The 21,624-nt window shown below is 69.7% G+C and overlaps 3 protein-coding genes across 3 annotated transcripts; 1 reads left to right on the forward strand and 2 right to left on the reverse strand.

Moving 5' to 3' along the window:
* Positions 1 to 815: 815 nt before the first annotated feature.
* Positions 816 to 5,222, forward strand: SLC15A3 (solute carrier family 15 member 3). The gene is made up of 8 exons (XM_063331602.1): positions 816 to 1,343; positions 1,716 to 2,005; positions 2,083 to 2,236; positions 2,337 to 2,432; positions 2,568 to 2,736; positions 4,115 to 4,273; positions 4,397 to 4,555; positions 4,719 to 5,222. Exons 1-8 carry the CDS (start codon positions 816 to 818, stop codon positions 4,874 to 4,876), a joined length of 1,713 nt encoding a protein of 570 aa, XP_063187672.1. The 3' UTR covers positions 4,877 to 5,222.
* Positions 5,223 to 6,091: 869 nt separating this feature from the next.
* On the reverse strand, positions 6,092 to 17,128 carry TMEM132A (transmembrane protein 132A). The gene is given in 12 exon segments (XM_063333797.1): positions 6,092 to 7,046; positions 7,048 to 7,443; positions 7,557 to 7,751; positions 8,999 to 9,281; positions 10,457 to 10,659; positions 10,810 to 10,953; positions 12,003 to 12,195; positions 13,890 to 14,039; positions 14,192 to 14,559; positions 14,660 to 14,950; positions 15,049 to 15,263; positions 16,823 to 17,128. Coding segments are annotated over 12 exon segments (3,261 nt in total). The 5' UTR covers positions 16,908 to 17,128; the 3' UTR covers positions 6,092 to 6,308.
* A 1,836-nt stretch (positions 17,129 to 18,964) lies between these two features.
* On the reverse strand, positions 18,965 to 21,574 carry TMEM109 (transmembrane protein 109). The gene is made up of 4 exons (XM_063332314.1): positions 21,445 to 21,574; positions 20,368 to 20,643; positions 20,172 to 20,274; positions 18,965 to 20,061 (listed from the first exon to the last, which is right to left on the reverse strand). Exons 2-4 carry the CDS (start codon positions 20,599 to 20,601, stop codon positions 19,685 to 19,687), a joined length of 714 nt encoding a protein of 237 aa, XP_063188384.1. The 5' UTR covers positions 20,602 to 20,643; positions 21,445 to 21,574; the 3' UTR covers positions 18,965 to 19,684.
* Positions 21,575 to 21,624: the final 50 nt, after the last annotated feature.

Here is a 21,624-nt window from a genome sequence, read left to right on the forward strand (position 1 = left end):
GTTTGGGGGGAGTGTGTGTCTGGGGCGGGGGGGGTGCGTGCCCGTGTGCTCCCTCCCCTCAACTTCCCGCCTCGCTCAGCTGCTAATTTTTTTAATTTTAATTATTATTTTAAAAAAAAAAAAAAAAAAGAAGAATTAAAAAAAAAAAAAAAAAAAACAACCCGAAAAAACTTACGGAAACTGAAAAGCTTTGCGCTCTCTGGCTCACCGCCGAAGTCCGTTGGAAAATATCAGCGTGCGAGAGGCAAACAGCCCCCCCCTCAGCTCCCCCCCCCACCCCGCCCCGGCCCCATTTCCTTAGGAAATCAGGCTGCAAAACAAACTCCTGTGGGTCGGAGATTTTGGGGGCGGGAGGGGGCAGGTGGGGGGAACCGGTGCCGTAGCCTTGGGCTTGGCTTTACGCTGGCCCTGGGGGGCTCCGGTGGGTGCTGGTGGGTGCACGATACCCTGGGGGAGGCGGCGGGGGGGGACGGTGTCTGACACCCCCGGAGCAGGGGAAGATGCCAGCCTCAGTGAGGGGCTTCGGTGCCCAGGACCCAGCGGTGCTGGGAAGGGGCGTGTGTGTGTGTGGGGGGGGGAACCCCCAAACCCAGGTTGGGGGCCGGGGGGCCCGGGGAAAACCCCCAGGAAGGAGAAGCCGCGCTGGCTGACGGGGGTTTTTGGCTTCCGAGCCGTCATATGATGCCAGAATGGGGAACTGGGAGCCGGGGAGGGACAGGAGCCGAGGACGCCCACCCCAGGGTGGTGGAGGGGGGACACGACCCGGAGAAAGACCGAAGGGGACGGAGAAGGGGAGAACCGAAACGCTCCGGGGCATGGGGGGGACGGGGGACGGCAGGGAGCGGAGCCCCTTGTTGGGGGGGCCACCCCTGAAGGGCCGGGGGGTGGCGTGCGCGGCCGTGCTGGCCATGGAGGGGCTGGAGAAGGCCGCTTTTTTCGGCATCACGGCCAACTTGGCGTTCTACCTCACCAGCAGCGCCTTGGGCTGGGGGGGCAGCCAGGCGTCCTGCGCCTGCCTGCTCTTCCTGGGGGCTTCCTACCTCCTCTCGCCCGTGGGGGGTTGGTTGGCCGACGTCTACCTGGGCAGCTACGGGGCGGTGGCCATCAGCTTCTCGCTCTACCTGCTGGCCGCGTCCCTGCTGCCCATCACCGCCTGGCCGGACGGGCGGCTTTCGGTGTGCGGGCACCCGCCGGCCGGCACCACCCTCAACTGCTCTTGGCACCGCGGCGGGACTTGCCGGGGGACACAGTACTGCGCCCCCACCATCTACGCCGGCCTCCTGGTCATGGCGTTGGGCGCCAGCTCCGTCAGAGCCAACCTCACCCCCTTCGGCGCCGACCAGGTGAGGGGGAGCCCAGCATCCTTCTCCTTCTTCCCGTGGGAGAGCACCCCCCCCACGCACCCCCCGCCATGGATCTGTGGGTCTCCCTTCTGCCGAGCCGAGGTGGGGAGGGTCTCCCGTGAGGTTGCACCTCCAGAAGATCACCTCCAAAGCCTTCGAGACCCTTGGGAAGTCCTTGCCGGGGGAAGGAGGGAGGGAAGGTGGGAAGTGAGGGGTGGGATGGGGCGTGTGGGGGGGGGACGCTGGTGGGACGGGATAGGGGGGATGCGGGAAGGTGGTGGGATGGGACCTGGGGGATGAGGGTGGTGGGACGGGGGAGGAAGCAGGAGCCCTGCGTTCAGGGCTGAGAGCCGCGTCCCTCTGTGCTGGCAGGTGAGGGACCGGGGCGGTGACGCCACGCGGCGCTTCTTCAACTGGTTCTACTGGAGCATCAACATCGGGGCTGCCCTCTCCCTGCTGGTGGTGGCCTTCGTCCAGCAGAACATCAGCTTTCTGGCCGGTTACCTCATCCCCGTGGCCTGCCTGGCCTTGGCCCTCCTCATCTTCCTCCTGGCCACCCCCACCTTTGTCACCAAGCCCCCCACGGGCAGCCAGGTCTCTGCCATGATCAAGCTGGCCCTGCAGAACTGTGGCTGCGCTTGGTTGGGGGCCACCGGGACCAGGTGAGAAGGGTGACGAGGGCTCCGTGGGGTGCTGAGCCCTTCCACCATGACCATTCCCACACTGTCCCTCTCCCCAGGACGAGCCGGCGGGAGCCAGGAGACCCTCTCCCCAACAGCAGACCCCAACCTGGAGCCCCTTCGCTCGAGGAGGACCTTGCCAACTTCCAGGTGCTGGCCCGGATCCTGCCGGTGATGCTGACCTTCATCCCTTACTGGATGGTCTACTTCCAGGTGAGGTGCGGGGTGGGCTCTGCGCCAGGCGGGGACCATCGGTGGTGGGAGGTCCATCCAGGAGATGAGCCCACGGAGCCACCATCCCGTTGTCTTGCAGATGCAGTTGACGTATTACCTGCAGGCTCTGCACCTCCGCATCCCCAGTATCTTCCAGCACGGCCAGGACCGCACCGGCATCCTCCAGGGCTACACGGTGAGGGATGGGGCCGGTGGCTCCGTGGACCAGTTGGATGAGGGACAGGTTGGATGAGGGATGGGGTGGGAGCCGGGGCATCCCACGGGATGCTGAGCTCCTCGGTGAGGGCTGGGGCTTGACCTGCCTCTGCAGTTCCCAGATGCTTGGCTACATCTGGCCAACGTGGTGGTCTTGCTGGCCTTGGTGCCCCTGAAGGACCACCTCATCGACCCCTTCCTAGCCAGGCGGGGGCTGCTGCCCTCGGCACTCAAGCAGATGGCCCTGGGCATGTTCTTCAGCCTCGCCTCCATCCTCGCGGCGGGTAGGACCCGGGCTGGGATGGGACGCTGGGGTGGGGATGCTGGGATGGGGACATGGGATTGGGACGTGGAGATGGGATGCTGGGGGAGGAATGCTGGGGTGGGGACATGGGATTGGGACGCCGGGGTGGGATGCTGGGATGGGGATGCTGGGGTGGGGATGTAGGGTTGGGACACCGGGGGGGGATGCCGGGCTGGGGTGCTGGGATGGGGATATGGGGTTGGGATGCTGGGATGGGACGCTGGGATGGGACGCTGGGGAGGGACGCTGGGGTGGAATGCTGGGGTGGGATGCTGGCGTGGGATACTGGGATGGGGGCGCTGGAGTGGGACGCTAGGGAGGAGTGCTGGGATGGAGACATGGGATTGGGATGGTGGAATGGGACGCTGGGGAAGAATGCTGGGAAGGGGACATGGGATTGGGACGCTGGGATGTGACGCTGGGGTGGGATGCTGGGATGGGGATGCTGGGGTTGGGATGCTGGGGTGGGGATGTAGGGTTGGGACACCAGGGGGGGATGCTGGGATGGGGTGCTGGGATGGGGATATGGGGTTGGGGCGCTGGGATGGGATGCCGGGATGGGACGCTGGGGTGGGAATGCTGGGGTGGGGATGCTGGCGTGGGATACTGGGATGGGGGCGCTGGAGTGGGACGCTGGGGAGGAATGCTGGGATGGGGACATGGGATTGGGACGCTGGGGTGGGATGCTGGGATGGGGATGCTGGGGTTGGGATGCTGGGGTGGGGATGTAGGGTTGGGACACCAGGGGGGGATGCCGGGATGGGGTGCTGGGATGGGGATATGGGGTTGGGATGCTGGGATGGGATGCCGGGATGGGACGCTGGGGAGGGACGCTGGGGTGGGATGCTGGGATGGGGATGCTGGCATGGGATACTGGGATGGGGGCGCTGGAGTGGGACGCTGGGGAGGAGTGCTGGGATGGGGACATGGGATTGGGATGCTGGGGTGGGATGCTGGGGTGGGATGCTGGGATGGGGATGCCAGGATGGGGATGCCAGGGTTGGGATGCTGGGGTGGGACGCTGGGGTGGGACGCTGGGGTGGGACGCTGGGGTGGGATGCTGGGGTGGGATGCTGGGATGGGATGCTGGGATGGGATACTGGGATGGGAATGCCGCGGTTGGGACGCTGGGGTGGGATGCTGGGATGGGGATGCCGGGGTGGGGATGCTGGAGTGGGATGCAGGGATGGGACACAGGGGTGGGGACGCTGGGATGGGACACAGGGATGGGATGCTGGGGTGGGACGCTGGGGGTGGAACGCAGGGATGGGATGCTGGGCTGGGGATGCTGGGGTGGGGATGCTGCCGCGGGCAGGGACTCGGTGGGTGCTCAGCCCCCCCCTTCCCGCATCCCGCAGGTGTCCTGGAGCGGGAACGGCTGCAGTACGTGCGCCGCAACCAGACGGTGCCGCAGCTCGTGGGCAGGGACCGCTACCCGGCCGTCACGCTGCCCGTCTGGTGGCAGGTCCCCCAGTACCTGCTCATGGCCAGCAGCGAGCTCTTTGCCAGCATCCCCGGTGAGCGGTGCCCACCTCCCCCCGCCCCCCCCCGGAGCTCCGGACCCCCCCCCAAGCGCAGAGTTGGGCTCGATGGAGGAATCCCAATTCGTTCCAGCCTTTTCCCGTCGCTCTCTCCCGCAGGCCTGGAGTTCGCCTACGCCGAAGCCCCCAAGTCCATGAAAGGTGCCATCATGGGGCTCTTCTTTTTCATCTCCGGGGTGGGCTCGCTGCTAGGGTGGGGGCTACTAGCCCTCCTCTCGCTGCCCCCCCGCGGCTGGATGCGCTGCCCGGGGGACTACGGTGAGAGCGATGGCACGGGGACACGGGTGTCACCTCCTCCCTGGAGGGGAGGGGGGCTTTGTGGCCGGTGGGGACAGGGTGTGGGACGTGTGGGGGTGTCCTGAGGGTCACATACCCCCCACCCCCCAACCCCCCCGGGCTCTGACCACCCTCCGGCTCGCAGGGAGCATCGCCGGTTGCCGCATGGATAACTACTTCTTCCTGCTGGCCGGCATCCAGGCTGTCACCTGCCTGCTTGTCACCTGGATCTCCAGGCGCTACCGGAGCCCGGCACCGTGGCCGGGTGTCCCCCACCTCTGCAGGGGACTGCAGGACGACTGACGCGGTGCCGCTGGGGGTGACAAGGCATCACCCCCCACCACCACCACCACCCCCCCGCCTTCCCTGGGGACAGGGATGCTGGTCCCAGGGCCAGCAGGGCGGAGGGGGACGGGAGCCTGAGCGGAGCTGTCACCCCGTCTCTGTGGCCCCGTTGTGGGGAGGGGACCCGGCCGGGAGCAGGGTGACAAAGTCTGGGGGGGGGGGAGTGTCTCTTGCTGTCACCCAGGGTGATTTGGGGGTGTCCCGGGCTCACTGGGACAGACTGGGAGGGGGGGAAATCCCCACAGCACCCCCGAATAAAGGGACCTGCCGGCCCATCGCTTGCGGCTGCCGTTGCAGGAAGGACATTTTGCCGGGGATTGGGGACACTGGGGACATACATTGGGGACACTGGGGACATTGGGGACCAGCCACGGTTGCGGGGGGGGGGGGGGGGGGGAGACGCAGAAGGAGCTGCTCCTGGATGCCGGGGCTGGATGGGCTGAGGATGAGGAAGGCGGCAGCCACGTCCCCGTGGCAGGGCAGGGAGGAAGGATGTCCCTGTCCCCAAGGTCACCCCGGCTGGGACGGGGCCAGTATCGGTCCCCGAGCCCTTCCCGTGACCAGCGTTTGTCCCTCAACGTCAAGGGCATGTGCCCCAACGTCCCCGGGGGGGCTCCGTGCCTGGCAGAGCCGGTCCCCGCCGCCAGCGCACCTCGCCTCCATCATCCCCCAGCCCTGCTGCGTCGTGTCCCCCCCCCTGCCCCATCCCAGGGGACAATGGCCGGGGGGGGGGGGGGGGGGGGACGTTAAAAAAAAAAAATAAATAAAAAATTTAAAAAAAAAAACATTTTTTTTTTAAATATTTTATTTTTGTACCAACGTTCGGAATTAAAAATCTGCCATAAATAACAGCCCCCGCCCCCCCCCACCTCAACTTTCCCCCCGGGGTGGGGGGGGGGGGTGGGGGGGCGGCGCGTTACAGGTAGAAAATGCCGGGGTCGTACAAAACGGATGCGGTGGGACGGGGGTTGGGGGGGGTGGGAGGGCAACGGGGACACCCCTCCCCTCCCACCCCCCCACCCCCCCCCTCCCCGGGGATCAGACCACAGGACTCCATCATCATCATCATCATCACCATCATCATCATCATCACTATGAACACCATGGCGCAATGACACCCAAAGCAGTAAGGACACCCCCCCCCCCCCCCTCCCCCACCGAGGCCCCCCGAGGAGGGCGATGCCGGAGACACCCCCCCACCACCACCCATGTCGTCCGTCCCCCCCCGACCTCCCTGGGCCACCAGGAGGGACAGGCGGTGGCCCCCAGGAGCAGCACATCCCGCTGCAGGAAGGGGATGGCGGGGGGGACACGTGTGTCGTCCCGTCCCCCCCCCAAAGGGTGGCGTGGGGAGGAGGTCGGTCCCTTGCTGGGGGGTTGAGGGGGGGGGTCAGGAGCTGCCGCGGATCCTCTCCATGTAGCTCCTGAGCTCCTCGGGGTCCCGCAGCCCCATGTCCTCGCACACCCAGCGGATGTCGTCCTCGCTGGCCACCAGGATGGACTGGACGTTGGGGGCGGGTTGGGGGGGTTCCTCGGGAAGGCGGGGGGGGGCGAAGGTGACAAATTCCACCCGCTTCCTCCGGCCTCCCCCCGGCGCGCCCCCTTCCTTGCGGGGCAGGGGAGCCGGGGCGGCGGCGGCGGCGGCGGTGGGACCCCCCCCGCCGTTTTCGGCAGCCGGCGGCGCCCCACAGCAGCATCGCCCGGGTTGGGTGGCCACCTCGGGGGGGGGTTCAGGTTGCCGGCGATCCAGTTGCCGGCTCAATTCTTCCTGGTCGGTGCCCAACCAGACCCAGTTGTGGGGTTGGGGGGCGGTGGGGGCGGCCCCGGCATCCGGCGCCTCCTTTTGCTGGTAACGCAGGACGAAGAAGATGCAGTTGACGAGGAAGATGAAGATGGCCAGGCAGAAGACGCCCAGCAGGACGTACATGCCGATCTCCAGGTCGGTCACCCGCTGAGGAGCCTTCACCATCTCCTCCTCCTCTTCCTCCCCGCCGCCGTAGCCTTCCTCCTCCTCCTCTTCCTCCTCCTCCTCCTCCGAGGAAGACCCCAACCCTTGGAGCTTGGTGGCGGCGGGTCCCACGCCGGCGGGGTCCCTCCGCCGCGGCTCGCTGGCCGCCGTCACCGTCACCCGCCTCTCCCGACATGGCCCCCTCGGCCCGCGGGAAGGGCGAGCTGAGCCGGGGTCGGCCACCCCCGCGGGGTCGGGGGCTAGCGGGAGTGGGGACGCCGCGTTGGGCCGGCCCCACTTCCAGCCAAGCGGTGGCGGTGGCCAGCGCGGCTGCCCGGTGACGGCCCCGGCGACAGGCGTCCGGGGGGTGCAGGTGGAGCTGCAGCAAAGCCCCCCGCCCCGGTCCCTCGGCCACCACCCACGGGCGGGCGGTGGGGACACCGGGGGACACCCCCCCAACGGTGGCCACGGAGGGGTCCAGCGAGGTGACGGCGACGGCGGCGTCCTGCCAGCCATACAGCTCCAGCGGGGCCAGCGTGCGGTCGGAGAAGGACAACCAGAGGGACAGCGTCGCCTCCTGCCCGGGGTGACAGCCGGGGTGGCACCAGAGTGGGGGGGGGACACCGGCCACCCCGGCACATCCAGCATGTCCGTGTGTGTCCCCGTCCCCCCTCCCCGTCTCCGTCTCACCTGCTTGGGGATCCGCAGGGTGGGCGTCCCCCGGGCGGTGACGGTGACCATGGCGGGGTGGTGGCCGGGCTGTGGCCGCAGCTCCAGGGCCAGCCCTGCCACCACCTGGGCCCGCAGCTCCGTCACCGTCACCTTCTCCTCCGTCACCACCAGCGTCTGCTCCCCCAGGATGGAGGCCGAGAGCGGGGACCGCACCTGGGGGCAACGGGGCGGGGGGGGTGGTGGTGGTGGCGGGGGGGGGGTGGACGCGGACGGGGACACACACCCCCCCCCCTTGGGAGCCCCCACACTTCACGGCCTCCATCCTCTGACCCCCCCCCCCGCCCCGTGCCCTGGCCCCCCAGGTCCCCTCTCCCCCCAGGACCCCCCCTTCCAGCCCCACATCTCCCCCCCCTCTGCCCCCCCCACCCCCTCCATCTTCCTCCCTCTCCTCCCTCCATCTCTCCACCCCCCGCGCCCCCCCAGGACCCCCCTCCAGCCCCCCCATCTCCCTCCCTCTCCCCCCAGGACCCCCCCTCCAGCCCCCCTTCTCATCTCTCCACTCCCTGGCCCCCCCAGCGCCCCCCCAGGACCCCCCTCCAGTCCCTGGACCCCCCCGCCTCCCCCCATCTCCCTCTCTCCCCCTTCCCATGACCCCCCTCCAGCCCCCCCATCTCTCCCCCTCCAGCCTCTCTGCACCCCCCAGGTCCCCTCCAGCCCCCCATAGCCCCCCCTCTCCCCCCAGGACCCCCTTCCAGCCCCCCCAGCTCCATCTCTCCACTCCCTGGCCCCCCCAGCACCCCCCCAGGACCCCCCTCCAGTCCCTGGACCCCCCCGCCTCCCCCCATCTCCCTCTCTCCCCCTTCCCAGGACCCCCCTCCAGCCCCCCATCTCTCCCCCTCCAGCCTCTCTGCACCCCCCAGGTCCCCTCTGCCCCCAGGACCCCCCTCCAGCCCCCCATTTCTCCCCCTCCAGCCCCCCATCTCCCTCTCCCCCCAGGACCCCCTTCCAGCCCCCCATCTCCCTCTCCCCCCAGGACCCCACTTCCAGCCCCACATCTCCCCCCCTCTGCCCCCCCACCCCCTCGATCTTCCTCCCTCTCCCCTTCAGCCTCTCTCCCCCCCCCCCAAGACCCCCCTCCAGCCCCCCCATCTCTCCCCCTCCAGCCTCTCTGCACCCCCCAGGTCCCCTCTGCCCCCAGGACCCCCCTCCAGCCCCCCATTTCTCCCCCTCCAGCCCCCCATCTCCCTCTCTCTCCCCCCCCATGACCCCCCTCCAGCCCCCCATCTCTCCCCCTCCAGCCTCTCTGCACCCCCCAGGTCCCCTCCAGCCCCCCATAGCCCCCCTCTCCCCCCAGGACCCCCTTCCAGCCCCCCCATCTCCTTCTCTCCACCTCCTGCCCCCCCCCCAGCTCCCCCCAGGACACCCCCCTTCCCCCCCCCCCCGCCCCCAGCAAAACCTACCTCCACGGAGGTGACCCCCGGCTCCCGGCCGACCACCACCGTGCCCCCCTCCAGGGAAGCCACGCGGGGGTCCTGTACCCGGGTGCGGTTGGCCACCAGGTGGGTGACATCCAGGAGCCACTCGGGGCCGGGCAGGTAGGCGAGGTGGCGGCCACCGTCCAGCGGGTGGGCCACGAAGTGGGCCAGCACCCTCAGCGCCGTGCGCTGGTACTGGGGGCGACAGCCCCGCGCCCGCCGCTGCTCGGCCTCCTCCTCCCCGGGCTCCTCCGCCTCCCCCGGGGCGCTGCGGGTGGCAGGGGACACCCGTGTCACCAGCCCCGGCGCGTGGCACGGGGCAAGGGGGGGGGGACGTGTCACGAGGGCGTGGGGGGGGCTCCGTGGGGCAGGGACACGTGTTACGAGTGCGTGGGGGCTCAGCTGGGCAAGGGCGCACAGCGCCATGGGGCTCAGTGGGGCAGGGACACGTGTCACGAGTGTGTGGGGGCTCAGCTGGACAAGGGCACACAGCACCATGGGGCTCAGTGGGGCAGGGACACGTGTCACGAGTGCGTGGGGGCTCAGCAGGGTAAGACTGCGCAGCGCCATGGGGCTCAGTGGGGCAGGGACACGTGTCACGAGTGTGTGGGGGCTCAGCAGGGTAGGGCTCCGCAGCGCCATGGGGCTCAGTGGGGCAGGGACACGTGTCACCAGTGCGTGGGGGCTCAGCTGGACAAGGGCGCACAGCGCCATGGGGCTCCGTGGGGAATGAACATGTGTCATGAGTGCGTGGGGCCTCAGCAGGGCAAGGGCGCACAGCGCCATGGGGCTCAGTGGGGCAGGGACACGTGTCACGAGTGCGTGGGGGCTCAGCTGGACAAGGGCGCACAGCACCATGGGGCTCAGTGGGGCAGGGACACGTGTCACGAGTGTGTGGGGCCTCAGCAGGGCAGGGGTGCGCAGCGCCATGGGGCTCAGTGGGGCAGGGACACGTGTCACGAGTGCGGGAGGGCTCAGCGGGGCAGGGACATGTGTCATGAGTGTGTGGGGGCTCAGTGGGGCAGGGGTGTGCACCCCAAGCACCATGGAGCTCAGCGGGGCAGCGACACGTGTCATGAGTGTGTGGGGGCTCAGCAGGGCAGGGGGCGCATCACACGGGTGCCACGGGGCTCAGTGGGGCAGGGGCGCGTGTCACGATTGCCATAGGGCTCAGCGTGGCAGGGGTGCGTCCCACGGGTGCCACGGGGCTCAGTGGGGCAGGGGTGCCCACCCCAAGCACCACGGGACTCAGCAGGTCAGGCACACGTGTCACGAGTGCCACGGGGCTCAGCGGGGCAGCAACACACATCACAAGCGCGGCGGGGCTCAGCACCCCCTCCCATCTCCCTCCTCGCCCGCCTTGCCGCAGTGGTGGTGGTGGGGGGGGGGGTTTGATGCCGGGGGCCACCCCCCCAACCCTGCTCCCCGGGTCCCCAAACTCACCTCTCGGGGCCACCGGGCAGGCGCCAGCCCCGCACTTGCTCCAGCGCGGTGTCACCCAGCTGGACGCGCAGGGGCAGCAGCGGTGCCCAGACGGTGAAGCGCAGCGAGGCGTGCAGCCGCCGGGACCAGAAATCCACCCGCGCCCCCCGCGCCCCCCGGCTCTCCTTGCCCCCCACGAACACCGCGTCGCAGCCATCCGAGACCTGGTTGGGGGCGGGGGGGGGGGACAGGCAGAGGGGTAAAAGGGGAGCTGGCAGCGGCCCCCCCCCTCCCCCGCCTCACCGGGCAGGGTTGGTGGCGGGGGGGACACCATGGGGGACAATGTAAAGTGCGGGGGGGACGACGCCGCTCACCTGCAGCACTTGCTTGTCGGCCGACTCGCAGCCCGGGGGCTCGCTGAGCTCGGCCACGCCGCCCCCCGCCTCCACGGCCACCAGTTTTACCGGGATGGCGCGGGGGACCCCCGTCAGCGGGGCCGTGTTTAGGATCTCCAGCTCCTGTGGGGCAGAGAGGGGTAGGGACACGCGTCACGAGTGCGTGGGGGCTCAGCAGGGGTAGGGGTGTGCACCCCGAGCGGCTCAGTGGGGCAGGGAACTGTGTCACGAGCGCGTGGGGGCTCAGTGGGGCAGGGACACGCGTCACGAGCGCGTGGGGGCTCAGCAGGGGCAGGGGTGTGCACCCTGAATAGCTCAGTGGGGGAGGGAACCGTGTCACAAATGTGTGGGGGCTCAGCGGGGCAGGGCTGCACGGTGCCATGGGGCTCAGTGGGGCAGGGACACGTGTCACGAGTGCGTGGGGGCTCAGCAGGGGCAGGGGTGTGCACCCTGAACAGCTCAGTGGGGCAGGGAACTGTGTCACGAGCGCGTGGGGGCTCAGCGGGGCAGGGACACGCGTCACGAGTGCGTGGGGGCTCAGCAGGGGCAGGGGTGTGCACCCCGAGCAGCTCAGTGGGGCAGGGAACTGTGTCACGAGTGCGTGGGGGCTCAGCAGGGCAGGGCTGCACAGCACCATGGGGCTCAGTGGGGCAGGGACATGTGTCACGAGTGCGTGGGGGCTCAGCTGGACAAGGGTGCACAGCGCCATGGGGCTCAGTGGGGCAGGGACACGTGTCACGAGCGCGTGGGGGCTCAGCAGGGGCAGGGGTGTGCACCCTGAGCGGCTCAGTGGGGCAGGGAACCATGTCACAAGTGTGTGGGGGCTCAGTGGGGCAGGTGTGCGCAGCACCATGGGGCTCCGTGGGGCAGGGACACGTGTCACGAGTGTGTGGGGGCTCAGCCGGGCAGGGTTGCGCACCCTGAACAGCTCAGTGGGGCAGGGACACATGTCACGAGCACGTGGGGGCTCAGCAGGGGCAGGGCTGCACAGCGCCGTGGGGCTCGGTGGGACACACACACACACACATATCACGAGTGCGTGGGGACTCAGCCCCCCCCGCCTCCATGGCCCCCAGTTTTACCGAGATGGCGCGGGGGACCCCCGTCAGCGAGGCTGTGTTTAAGATGGGATGCGGGGGCAGGGGGGGGGGTGATGTGGGGGTGTCACCCACCTGAACGAGGGGGACGAGGGCCCGGACGTCCCGTTCCGCCACCTGGATCTCCCAGACCAGTTTGTCCTTCTGGGCCTCGGGGTCCTGGCCGGGGTACTCCACCTGCCAGGTGAGGGGCCGCGCCGGCGCCAGCCCCCCCGTCCCGTTCTCCACCCCCAGCTCCAGGTGCAGGAACGCGGGCGAGTCGGCCACCCTGCGCCAGCACCCAGCGCTCGGGGCTGTCCCAGTAACCCCCCCCCCCCCAACTGGGACATACCGGGAGCGCTGCAACCCACAGGTCCCCCTGCTCCAACTGGGCCATACTGGGATGGGAGGGGTGCAATGCACAGGTCCTCCTGCACAGACTGGGACATACTGGGACGGGAGCAGTGCAACCCACGGGTCCCCCTGCTCTAACTGGGCCATACTGGGATGGCAGCAGTGTGACCCACAGGTCCCCCTAGTCCAAACTGGGATGGGAGCGCTGCAACCCACAGGTCCCCCTGCTCCAACTGGACCATACTGGGACAGGGGTGGTGCAATGCACAGGTCCTCCTGCACAGACTGGGCCATACTGGGATAGGAGTAGTACAACCCACAGGTCCCCCTGCTCTAACTGGGCCATACTGGGATGGGAACAGTGCAACCTACTGGTCTGGGCCATACTGGGATGGGAGGGGTGCAATGCACAGGTCCCCCTGCTCTAACTGGGCCATACTGGGACGGGAACAGTGCAACCCACAGGTCCCCCTGCTTCAACTGGGCCATACTGGGATGGAACAGTGCAACCTACTGGTCTGGGCCATACTGGGATGGGAGGGGTGCAATGCACAGGTCCCCCTGCTCTAACTGGGCCATACTGGGATGGCAGCAGTGCAACCCACAGGTCCCCCTGCTCTAACTGGGCCATACTGGGATGGGAACAGTGCAACCTACTGGTCTGGGCCATACTGGGATGGGAGGGGTGCAATGCACAGGTCCCCCTGCTCTAACTGGGCCATACTGGGATGGCAGCAGTGCAACCCACAGGTCCCCCTGCTCCAACTGGGCCATACTGGGATGGGAGGGGTGCAATGCACAGGTCCCCCTGCTCTAACTGGGCCATACTGGGATGGCAGCAGTGCGACCCACAGGTCCCCCTAGTCCAAACTGGGATGGGAGCGGTGCAATCCACAGGTCCCCCTGCTCCAACTGGGCCATACTGGGATGGGAGGGGTGTAACCAACAAGTTCTCTTGCTCCGACTGGGCCATACTGGGATGGGAGGGGTGCAATGCACAGGCCCTCCCTGCTCCAACTGGACCATACTGGGACAGGGGTGGTGCAATGCACAGGTCCTCCTGCACAGACTGGGACATACTGGGACGGGAGCAGTGCAACCCACGGGTCCCCCTGCTCTAACTGGGCCATACTGGGATGGGAGGGGTGCAATGCACAGGTCCCCCTGCTCTAACTGGGCCATACTGGGATGGCAGCAGTGCGACCCACAGGTCCCCCTGCTCTAACTGGGCCATACTGGGATGGCAGCAGTGCAACCCATAGGTCCCCCTAGTCCAAACTGGGATGGGAGCGGTGCAATCCACAGGTCCCCCTGCTCCAACTGGGCCATACTGGGATGGGAGGGGTGCAATGCACAGGCCCTCCCTGCTCCAACTGGACCATACTGGGACAGGGGTGGTGCAATGCACAGGTCCTCCTGCACGGACTGGGACATACTGGGACGGGAGCAGTGCAACCCACGGGTCCCCCTGCTCTAACTGGGCCATACTGGGATGGGAGGGGTGCAATGCACAGGTCCCCCTGCTCTAACTGGGCCATACTGGGATGGCAGCAGTGCCATGCACAGCTCCCCCATGCAGAAGCCCCCTCCCGTCCCGGGGTCCCCGGGGTTGCCCGCGCTGCTCCCTACCTCCCCCCGCCGGGGTTGTCCCCGCTGCGCCGGCAGGTCACCACGGCCGTGGAGTGCTTGGGCCCCCGGGTGCGCTCCAGCTGGGCGCTCCATGCGCCGGGGGACGCGGGGCGGGCGGCCACCACCTGCAGCCCCTTCTTCGCCTTGATCCTGCCAGCGGAACCCCCCTCGTCACCCAACGTCCCCGTCACCCAACGTCCCCATCACCCGATGTCCCCTTCCCGGCACTCCGCCACCCTCCGGAGGGGTCTCTGGGCCACCCGGGGTGGGGTGCGGGGGGCGGGGGGGGGGGGGGGTCTCACCGGAGCGTCAGCTGGTCGGCGGTGAAGTTGTGCCGTAGGGCGAGGGTGGCGGTGAAGCGCTGGCCCGGGCGCAGGGTGGCATCGGGGACGCGCAGCAGCACCTTGTCATCGAGCCGGACCTCCTGCCACCGCGCCGGCTCGGCCGCCCGCAGCTCCAGCGTGCCCAGGTACCGGCTTGCCTCCCCGCCGCGATTCCGGCTTCCCACCCCCCCGGTACGGCCGCAATCCCCCGGTGCCACCACGCCGTAGTGCAGCTCGGCCGGCTCGGGGGGGTCGGGGGGGTCGGCTGCCCGGCGGCGGCTGCGTGGGGTGGGGGAGAACCAACGCGGGGGGATCTCCAGCTCCACCACGCAGGCGCCCAGGGGTGCCTGGAAGGGGAAAAGCGGGGGTCCGACTCATGGCGGGGCAGGGGGGAAGCGGGGTGACACCCCCCCGCCCCGGCCCCGAGCTCCGCTGGGTGGCACTGACCTGCAGGCGACACGTCCCACGGGCCACCCGGCCGCCGTGGTGCGCGTGGAGGGTGACGCAGGGCAGGTCCCGCTTGCCGGGGGGGTGCCGTTGCCCGGGGGGGGCCCGATCCCCGAGGGGATCCCGCTCCCCGGGAGGGTCCCGCTGCCCCGGCAGCCAGTCGGGACCCTGCAGATGGAAAAGGACACGGGCGATGGGCTCGGCGGGTGACACGGCGCTCTCGAGGGACACGGCGCGGACGGCCCAGGCTGCCGAGCCCTCCCTCCCCGGGGGGGTCTCCGTGGGCATCTCCTGCCAAGAGACAAGGGCTGGTGGCACCGGGCTGGCCCGGGGCTGGGGGGGGATGGTTGGGGGGGGGGAAAAGGGAGGAGGAGGGGGGGCTATTTTACCTGGCGGGTGCTGAAGGGGGGGTAGGTGGCCTGGAGGAGGGGCCGCGTGGCCGAGCCGTGGGGCAGCAGCAGGTAGGTCTCGGTGCGGGCGCGCAGGGAGGCGTTGGCGGGCAGGTCCCCGTCCGCCCGCTGCAGCCGGTAATATTCGGGGACCCCCAGCACCTCCAGACGCGCCGGCAGGTAGACGGGGTCGGGGGGGTCCCCGTCACCCCTCGCTGCCAGGAGAAGGGCTGCGTCACCGGCCCCGGTGGCGGGGGGGGCTACGGGCTGGCAAATGGCAGGGGACGGGGGGGGGGTCTCCTCCGTGCCCACCTCCATGTTCGCCGCTCGGCGCTGCCTTGGCACGGCACAGCCCCCCCCCCCCTCCCCGGTGCCCCCCAGGAGTGGGTGAGGGGGGGCGGCGTGGCACCCCACTGGTGTCGGGGGCAGCGTGGGGCGGGGGGGGGGGGGGGGGGGGGGAAGCACGGTCGTCCCCCCCCCTTTCCCAGGCCTGGCTGCTCCCCGCTAATGAAGTGCCGCTCGTCAGGCTGCCAGCGGCGAGGGGGGACACGCTCCCCCCGCAGGGAGAGGGACGGTGACGGGTCCCCCGGGGTGGGATCAGGGTCAGGGGATCCAGCTCACCGGGATCCCCCTGAGCATGGAACAGATCCCACCGGGATACCCTGTAGCCACGGATCCAGGGACAGATCCCACTCGATCCCCAGCTCCCTGTGGCCATGGGAGAGGGCAGATCCCACTGAGACGCCCAGTAGCCACAGATCCAGGGCTGGATCCAGGGACAGATCCCACTCGATCCCCAGCTCCCTGTGGCCATGGGAGAGGGCAGATCCCGCTGGGACACCCAGTAGCCACAGATCCAGGGCCGGATCCAGGGACAGATCCCACTCGATCCCCAGCTCCCCGTGGCTGCGGGAGGGGGCAGATCCCATCGGGATACCCTGTAGCCACGGATCCAGGGACAGATCCCACTCGATCCCCAGCTCCTCGTGGCCATGGGAGAGAGCAGATCCTGCCGGGACGACCAGTAGCCACTGGTCCCGGGTCTGATCCAGGGACAGATCCCACTCGATCCCCAGCTCCCTGTGGCCATGGGAGAGGGCAGATCCCGCCGGGACGCGCGGTAGCCACGGATCCAGGGATGGATCCAGGGACAGATCCCACTCGATCCCCAGCTCCTCGTGGCCATGGGAGAGAGCAGATCCTGCCGGGACGACCAGTAGCCACTGGTCCTGGGTCTGATCCAGGGACAGATCCCACTCGATCCCCAGCTCCCTGTGGCCATGGGAGAGGGCAGATCCCGCCGGGACGCGCGGTAGCCACGGATCCAGGGATGGATCCAGGGACAGATCCCACTCGATCCCCAGCTCCCCGTGGCCCTGGGAAGGGGCAGATCGCGGGGGATCCGGTGAGCGGGGACCGGGGGGGGGAGAACCGAGGCACATCCCGGGTTCCCGTGGGTCGGGGCGGGGGGGGGGGTGGGGGGGTGGTGGGGAGCGGATCCCCCCGGGCTGCGGGGATCCCGTGTGGACGGAGGGGGCGGGGGGGTGGGTAAGATCCACACACACACACACCCCCCCCCCGGGATTCCAGCGGATCCCACCTTCCCCGGGGCATCCCCTCGGGATCCCGAACGCGGGTTAGAGCCCGGATCCCGGCACCGCGGCGGGAGGGGGGGATCCAGGCGGGATGATCCCCCCCCGCCATCCATCGGGGATGCCGCCGGTGCCGGTGCCGGTGCCGGTGCCGGTGCCGGTGCCGGTGCGGCCGCACTCACCTGAGGCGCAGAGCAGGGCGGCGGCCAGCAGCGCCAGCCGGGTCGCCGGTGGCGGTGCCGGTGGCGGTGGCGGTGCGGGGGCCATGGCCGGGAGGGCTCCGCTCCGCGTCCGTGCTGCCGGCGCCGCCGCTCCCGTCCCTCCGCCTCCGCGCCCAGACAATGGGGCCGGGGCGGGACCGGCACCGGCGCCGCCTCGTCCCGCCGGGTCCTAAACACCGGCCCTGCCCAGCGCCGGGCACGGCTCCAGCCCCGGCCCCGCTCCGCACCCCTGAGCCCAGCCCCGTTCCCAGCCCCGCTCCTCATCCCCACCCCGTCCCCATCCCTGCTCCCCGTCCATGTCCCCATCCCTGCTCCCCATCCATGTCCCCATCCCGCTCCTCATCCCCATCCCTGCTCCCCGTCCGTGTCCCCATCCTGCTCCTCATCCCCACCCCGTCCCCATCCCTGCTCCCCGTCCGTGTCCCCATCCCTGCTCCCCATCCATGTCCCCATCCCGCTCCTCATCCCCATCCCTGCTCCCCGTCCATGTCCCCATCCCGCTCCTCATCCCCATCCCTGCTCCCCGTCCATGTCCCCATCCCACTCCTCATCCCCACCCTGTCCCCATCCCTGCTCCCCGTCCGTGTCCCCATCCCACTCCTCATCCCCACCCCGTCCCCATCCCTGCTCCCCGTCCATGTCCCCATCCCGCTCCTCATCCCCATCCCTGCTCCCCATCCCCATCCCTGCTCCCCGTCCATGTCCCCATCCCGCTCCTCATCCCCATCCCTGCTCCCCGTCCATGTCCCCATACCGCTCCTCATCTCCACCCCGTCCCCATCCCTGCTCCTCGTCCATGTCCCCATCCCGCTCCTCAGCCCCAGCCCCGTTCCCCAGCCCTGTCCCTCATCCCTGTCTCCGTCTCCGTTCCCTATCCCCATTCCCCATTCCCCATCCCTGTCCCCATCCCCATTCCTTGTCCCCATCCCCATCCCTGTCTCCATCTACGTTCCCTGTCCCCGTCCCCCATTCCTGTCCCCATCCCTGCTCCCCACTCCTGTTCCCCATCCCATTCCCCATCTCCATCCCACTCCTCATCACCACTCCATTCCCCATCCCTGTTCTCCATCCCCATTCCCCATCCCTGTCCCCATCCCCCTTCCCCATGCTCGTCACTAGCCCCATCCCCATCCCCGTTCCCCACCCGTCCCTATCCCCATTCCGATCTCCATTCCCCATCCCCGTCCCCATTCCTGTTCCCCATTCTTGTCCCCATCCCTGTCCCCCACCCCCATCCCCATCCCTGTCCCCACCCCCATTCCCATTCCTGTCCCCATCCCCATCCGTCACCATCCCTATCCCCATCCCTGTTCTCCATTCCCGTCCCCATCCCCGTTCCCCATTCCCGTCTCTGTTCCTGTCCCCATCCCTATCCCATCCCCATCCCCATTCCGATTCCCATTCCCATCCCCATTCTCCATCCCCCATCTCCGTTCTCCATCCCCATCCCTGTTCCCCGTTCCCGTCCCCATCCCCATTCCCTATCTCCTTTTTCCCATCCCTATCCCATCCCCGTCCCCATCCCCGTTCCCCATTGTGTCCCCATCCCCATCCCTGTCCCCGCTCCTGTCCCCATCCCCGTTCCCTCTCCTCATCCCCATCCCATCCCCATTTCTGTCCCTGTCCCATCCTCTCCCATTCCCGTCCCATCCCCATCCCCATCCCCATCTCCATCCTCTCCCATCCCATCCCATCCCATCCCCACTCCCTCTCCCCATCCCCATCCATGTGGAAAGACCCCGGAGCAGGGAGGGGGCTCCCACACCACCTGCCCTCCATCATCCCCTGTCCCACCCCCATCAGGGCGACTGGGAGGCACTGGGAGGGACTGGGAGGCACTGGGAGCGACTGGAGGGAAGGCCGGGGAGGGGGGGGGGGCCAGCAACCAGGACGGCTGGAGGACGACGGGGACACGGAGAAGGGGACGGATCCTGGCACGGATCAACCCCCCCCCCCCCCCCCGCCACGGTGCTCAGCACTGGGCAAACAGAGGGGGAGGGACACGCGCAGGGCACCCCCCCCGCACCCTAAAAACCAGCCCCCCCCCCTTCCCCCCCCCAGTTCCGTACCCCTTTCCCGCGGGAAGCAGCCGAGCCGGGGGGGGGGGGCATAAAACCGTGTTTATTCCGACCCACATATCAAAACAGTTCAAAAAGCAGCTTCGAACCCCAAAACCGACAGCGGGGGGGTGGCCCCCCCGGGAGGGGGGGGACACACACGACTGTGTGCGTGTCGTCCCCCCCCCCGCACAAAGAGACACCCCCCCCCAACTTTGGGCTGGGGGCGATGGCCGGGGTTGGGGGCTCCCCCCAGCGTGGGTTCCCCAAGGTGGGGGGCTCAGGGTGGGCTCCCCCCTCCGCAGTGGGGCTGGATTTGGGGCTGGGGGGGGGGGGGCACATACGAGCGCCCCCCCCCCCCGCCAGGGGAAGGCACTCTTGGCTTGCGTGAAGGCACTGTGAGCAGGTCCCAAGCTTTGGGGGTGCCCCATTGGTGGGGGGGGGACACACATCTCTGTGACCCCCAAGACGGGGGGGGGGGCTCCAGGACTGGTATCCCCCCCCCCCCGAGGTGGTGGTGGTGGTGGGGGGCTAATGACAGCAGGGTCCCCAGGGAGAACCGCGGGGGGGGCCGCTCAGCAGGGAGGACACATGCTTGGCGGTGGGGGGGGGATACAACAGAGCCAAGGCGAGGGGGGGGCGCTGGGGACGGTGCTGTCCCCCCCCTCCCCCGCAGGGACAAAAAAGGGGGGGGGGGGGGTCACTCCTCCCGATTCTGGCGGGGGGGGGGGGGGCCACTCCTCCCGGTTTTAAGGGGGGGGGGGTGTCACTCCTCCCGGTTTCGGGGCCCCCCCCACCTCTGCCGCCGCCGCAGCTCCTCCACTTTCCACTCCAGGCTGCGCAAGGCGGCTTCCAGCTGGGGGCTAGGGCCGGCGGGGGCCACTAGCCCCCCCCCCAGCAAGCCGTAGAGCACCCAGAGCCCCAGCAGCAGCCCCGCCTGGGTGGTGGGGCTCTCGCGACATGTCGCGACGTGGAGGAAAGCGGCCAGGAAACAGCAGAGCTTCGCCCAGCGCAGCAGAGGCAGCAGTAGCCCCCGCAGGCGGGCTAGTAGCCAAGAGGCCGCGGCGGCCGCCAGCCCCCACAGCAGGACCCGCTGAACCTCGGCGGGAGCCAAGGCCACCGTGCGAAGAAGCAGCCGGTCACCTGGGAGGGAGGCGGGTGTCACCCACCGCGGTGGTGGCACCGGGGACGGGGGCCAAAAACGGGTTGCCCCCCCCCCCCCCCCCCCGCCCCCGGCAAAAACCAGAGCTCACCGCTGTGGCCAGTGGTAGCCAGGAGGTCCCCCAGGATCCTGCAGAACGTGGTCAGGGCCACCGAGATCCCCGAGGAGACCACCCAGAGGGTGGCGGAGAGGGTCTGTGGGGCCAAACGGGGGCCGAGGTGACACGGCGGGGGGGGACACATTTGGTTGGGGGGCGGGGGGGGGACACAGAGGGGCTGGGAATTTACCTCGGCCACTAGCCGCAGGGGCTGGGGGCCCAGCCAGCTCTCGGTGGCCGCCCAGGCGGCTTGTCCCAGGCGTGACAGCGGGTCGTCGCCGGCGGTGGCACCCGGGAAGCCATCCTCCCTCTCGTCCTCCGCCCGGTCCCCCCCCCCAGCCGCCGCCGCCGCCGCCACCCCCAGGAGGGGGACCCCCAGCAGCAGGGCCAGCAGGGCCCGGCGCCCCCCCCGCACGCCCTCCATCTCGGGGCCTGGCTCTGCGGGGACAACGGGGTGGCACCGGGACTTTTGGGGGGGGGGGTGTCAGGGGACAGTGGGGTGCGTGTGTGTGTCCCCCCCCCCTCCTCCGCCGCTGGGCTCCGGGAGGGCCACGGGCCTGTGTGTCGTCTGTGTCCCCCCCCCCGACACCGTGGCCCCCCCCGGCTATATTTAGGACGGGCGTCAGCGGGACGCGGCGCCTGCCCTGCCCAAGGGCACGGGGGGGGGGGGGGGCGGCCTCGGTTCCCCCGGGACCCCCCCCCACCCCGGTTCTCCCCCCCCCACTCCCCGGTACCCCCAATCCCCCCGTGACATCCCCCCCCCCCCCCCCCGGTCTATCCCTCGCTACCGCCCCCCCATCTGTCACCACCCCGGGTGACTTCGGGACCTCCCACCCCCGTTACCCTCCCGGTCCCCCCACCCCTGGGACCCCCATCCTGTCCGTGTCCCCCCACCCGGTCACCCCGGGACCTCCCACCCCCGGGACCTCCCCCGCCAGTACCCCCAAATCCCCCCGGTACCACCCCCGGTACCCCCATCCCGTATATCCCCTCCCCGAGGGTCCCCCCTCGGCCCCCCCACCCTGTCCGTTCCCCCACCCCGGGTCACTCCGGGACCTCCCACCCCCGGGACCCCCCCCTCCGGGACCCCCAACCCCTCCGGTACCACCCCCGATACTCCCACCCCCGCGCCCCCCCACACGGTCTCTCCCTCCCGTAGGCACCACCACCACCGGGACCCCGCCCCCCGGTCCCTCAGGGTCCCCCCGGTTCCCCCCCCCCCCTCCCCGCCACGCTCGGTGCCCCGCAGGGGTGGGGTGGCGCTCACCGCTGCCGCACGGGGGCGCTGCGGAGCCGGGCGGGCGGGAGAGCGCGCTCTGCACTCCCGCCGCCGCGGGGCACGACGGGAGCTGTAGTCCGGGCGGCGCCGTGAGCGCCCCGGTGCATGCCGGGACGCGGTCGCTATGGTAACGTGTGTGTGTCGTCGTCGCCTCGCCCCACCCCCGTG

This window comes from Chroicocephalus ridibundus, chromosome 4, assembly GCF_963924245.1.
Source record: "Chroicocephalus ridibundus chromosome 4, bChrRid1.1, whole genome shotgun sequence".
NCBI classification, from domain to species: Eukaryota; Metazoa; Chordata; class Aves; order Charadriiformes; family Laridae; genus Chroicocephalus; species Chroicocephalus ridibundus.

Coding starts and splice junctions, on each gene's coding strand:
- SLC15A3 (XM_063331602.1), top strand. CDS start 816: ATGGGGGGGACGGGGGACGGCAGGGAGCGGAGCCCCTTGTTGGGGGGG. Junction 2,433..2,567: donor GCATCCTCCAGGGCTACACG/GTGAGGGATGGG, acceptor CTGCCTCTGCAG/TTCCCAGATGCTTGGCTACA. Junction 4,274..4,396: donor GCTCTTTGCCAGCATCCCCG/GTGAGCGGTGCC, acceptor TCTCTCCCGCAG/GCCTGGAGTTCGCCTACGCC.
- TMEM109 (XM_063332314.1), bottom strand. CDS start 20,601: ATGGAGGGCGTGCGGGGGGGGCGCCGGGCCCTGCTGGCCCTGCTGCTG. Junction 20,275..20,367: donor CCCTGCGGCTAGTGGCCGAG/GTAAATTCCCAG, acceptor TTGGCCCCACAG/ACCCTCTCCGCCACCCTCTG. Junction 20,062..20,171: donor GGCTACCACTGGCCACAGCG/GTGAGCTCTGGT, acceptor CCTCCCTCCCAG/GTGACCGGCTGCTTCTTCGC.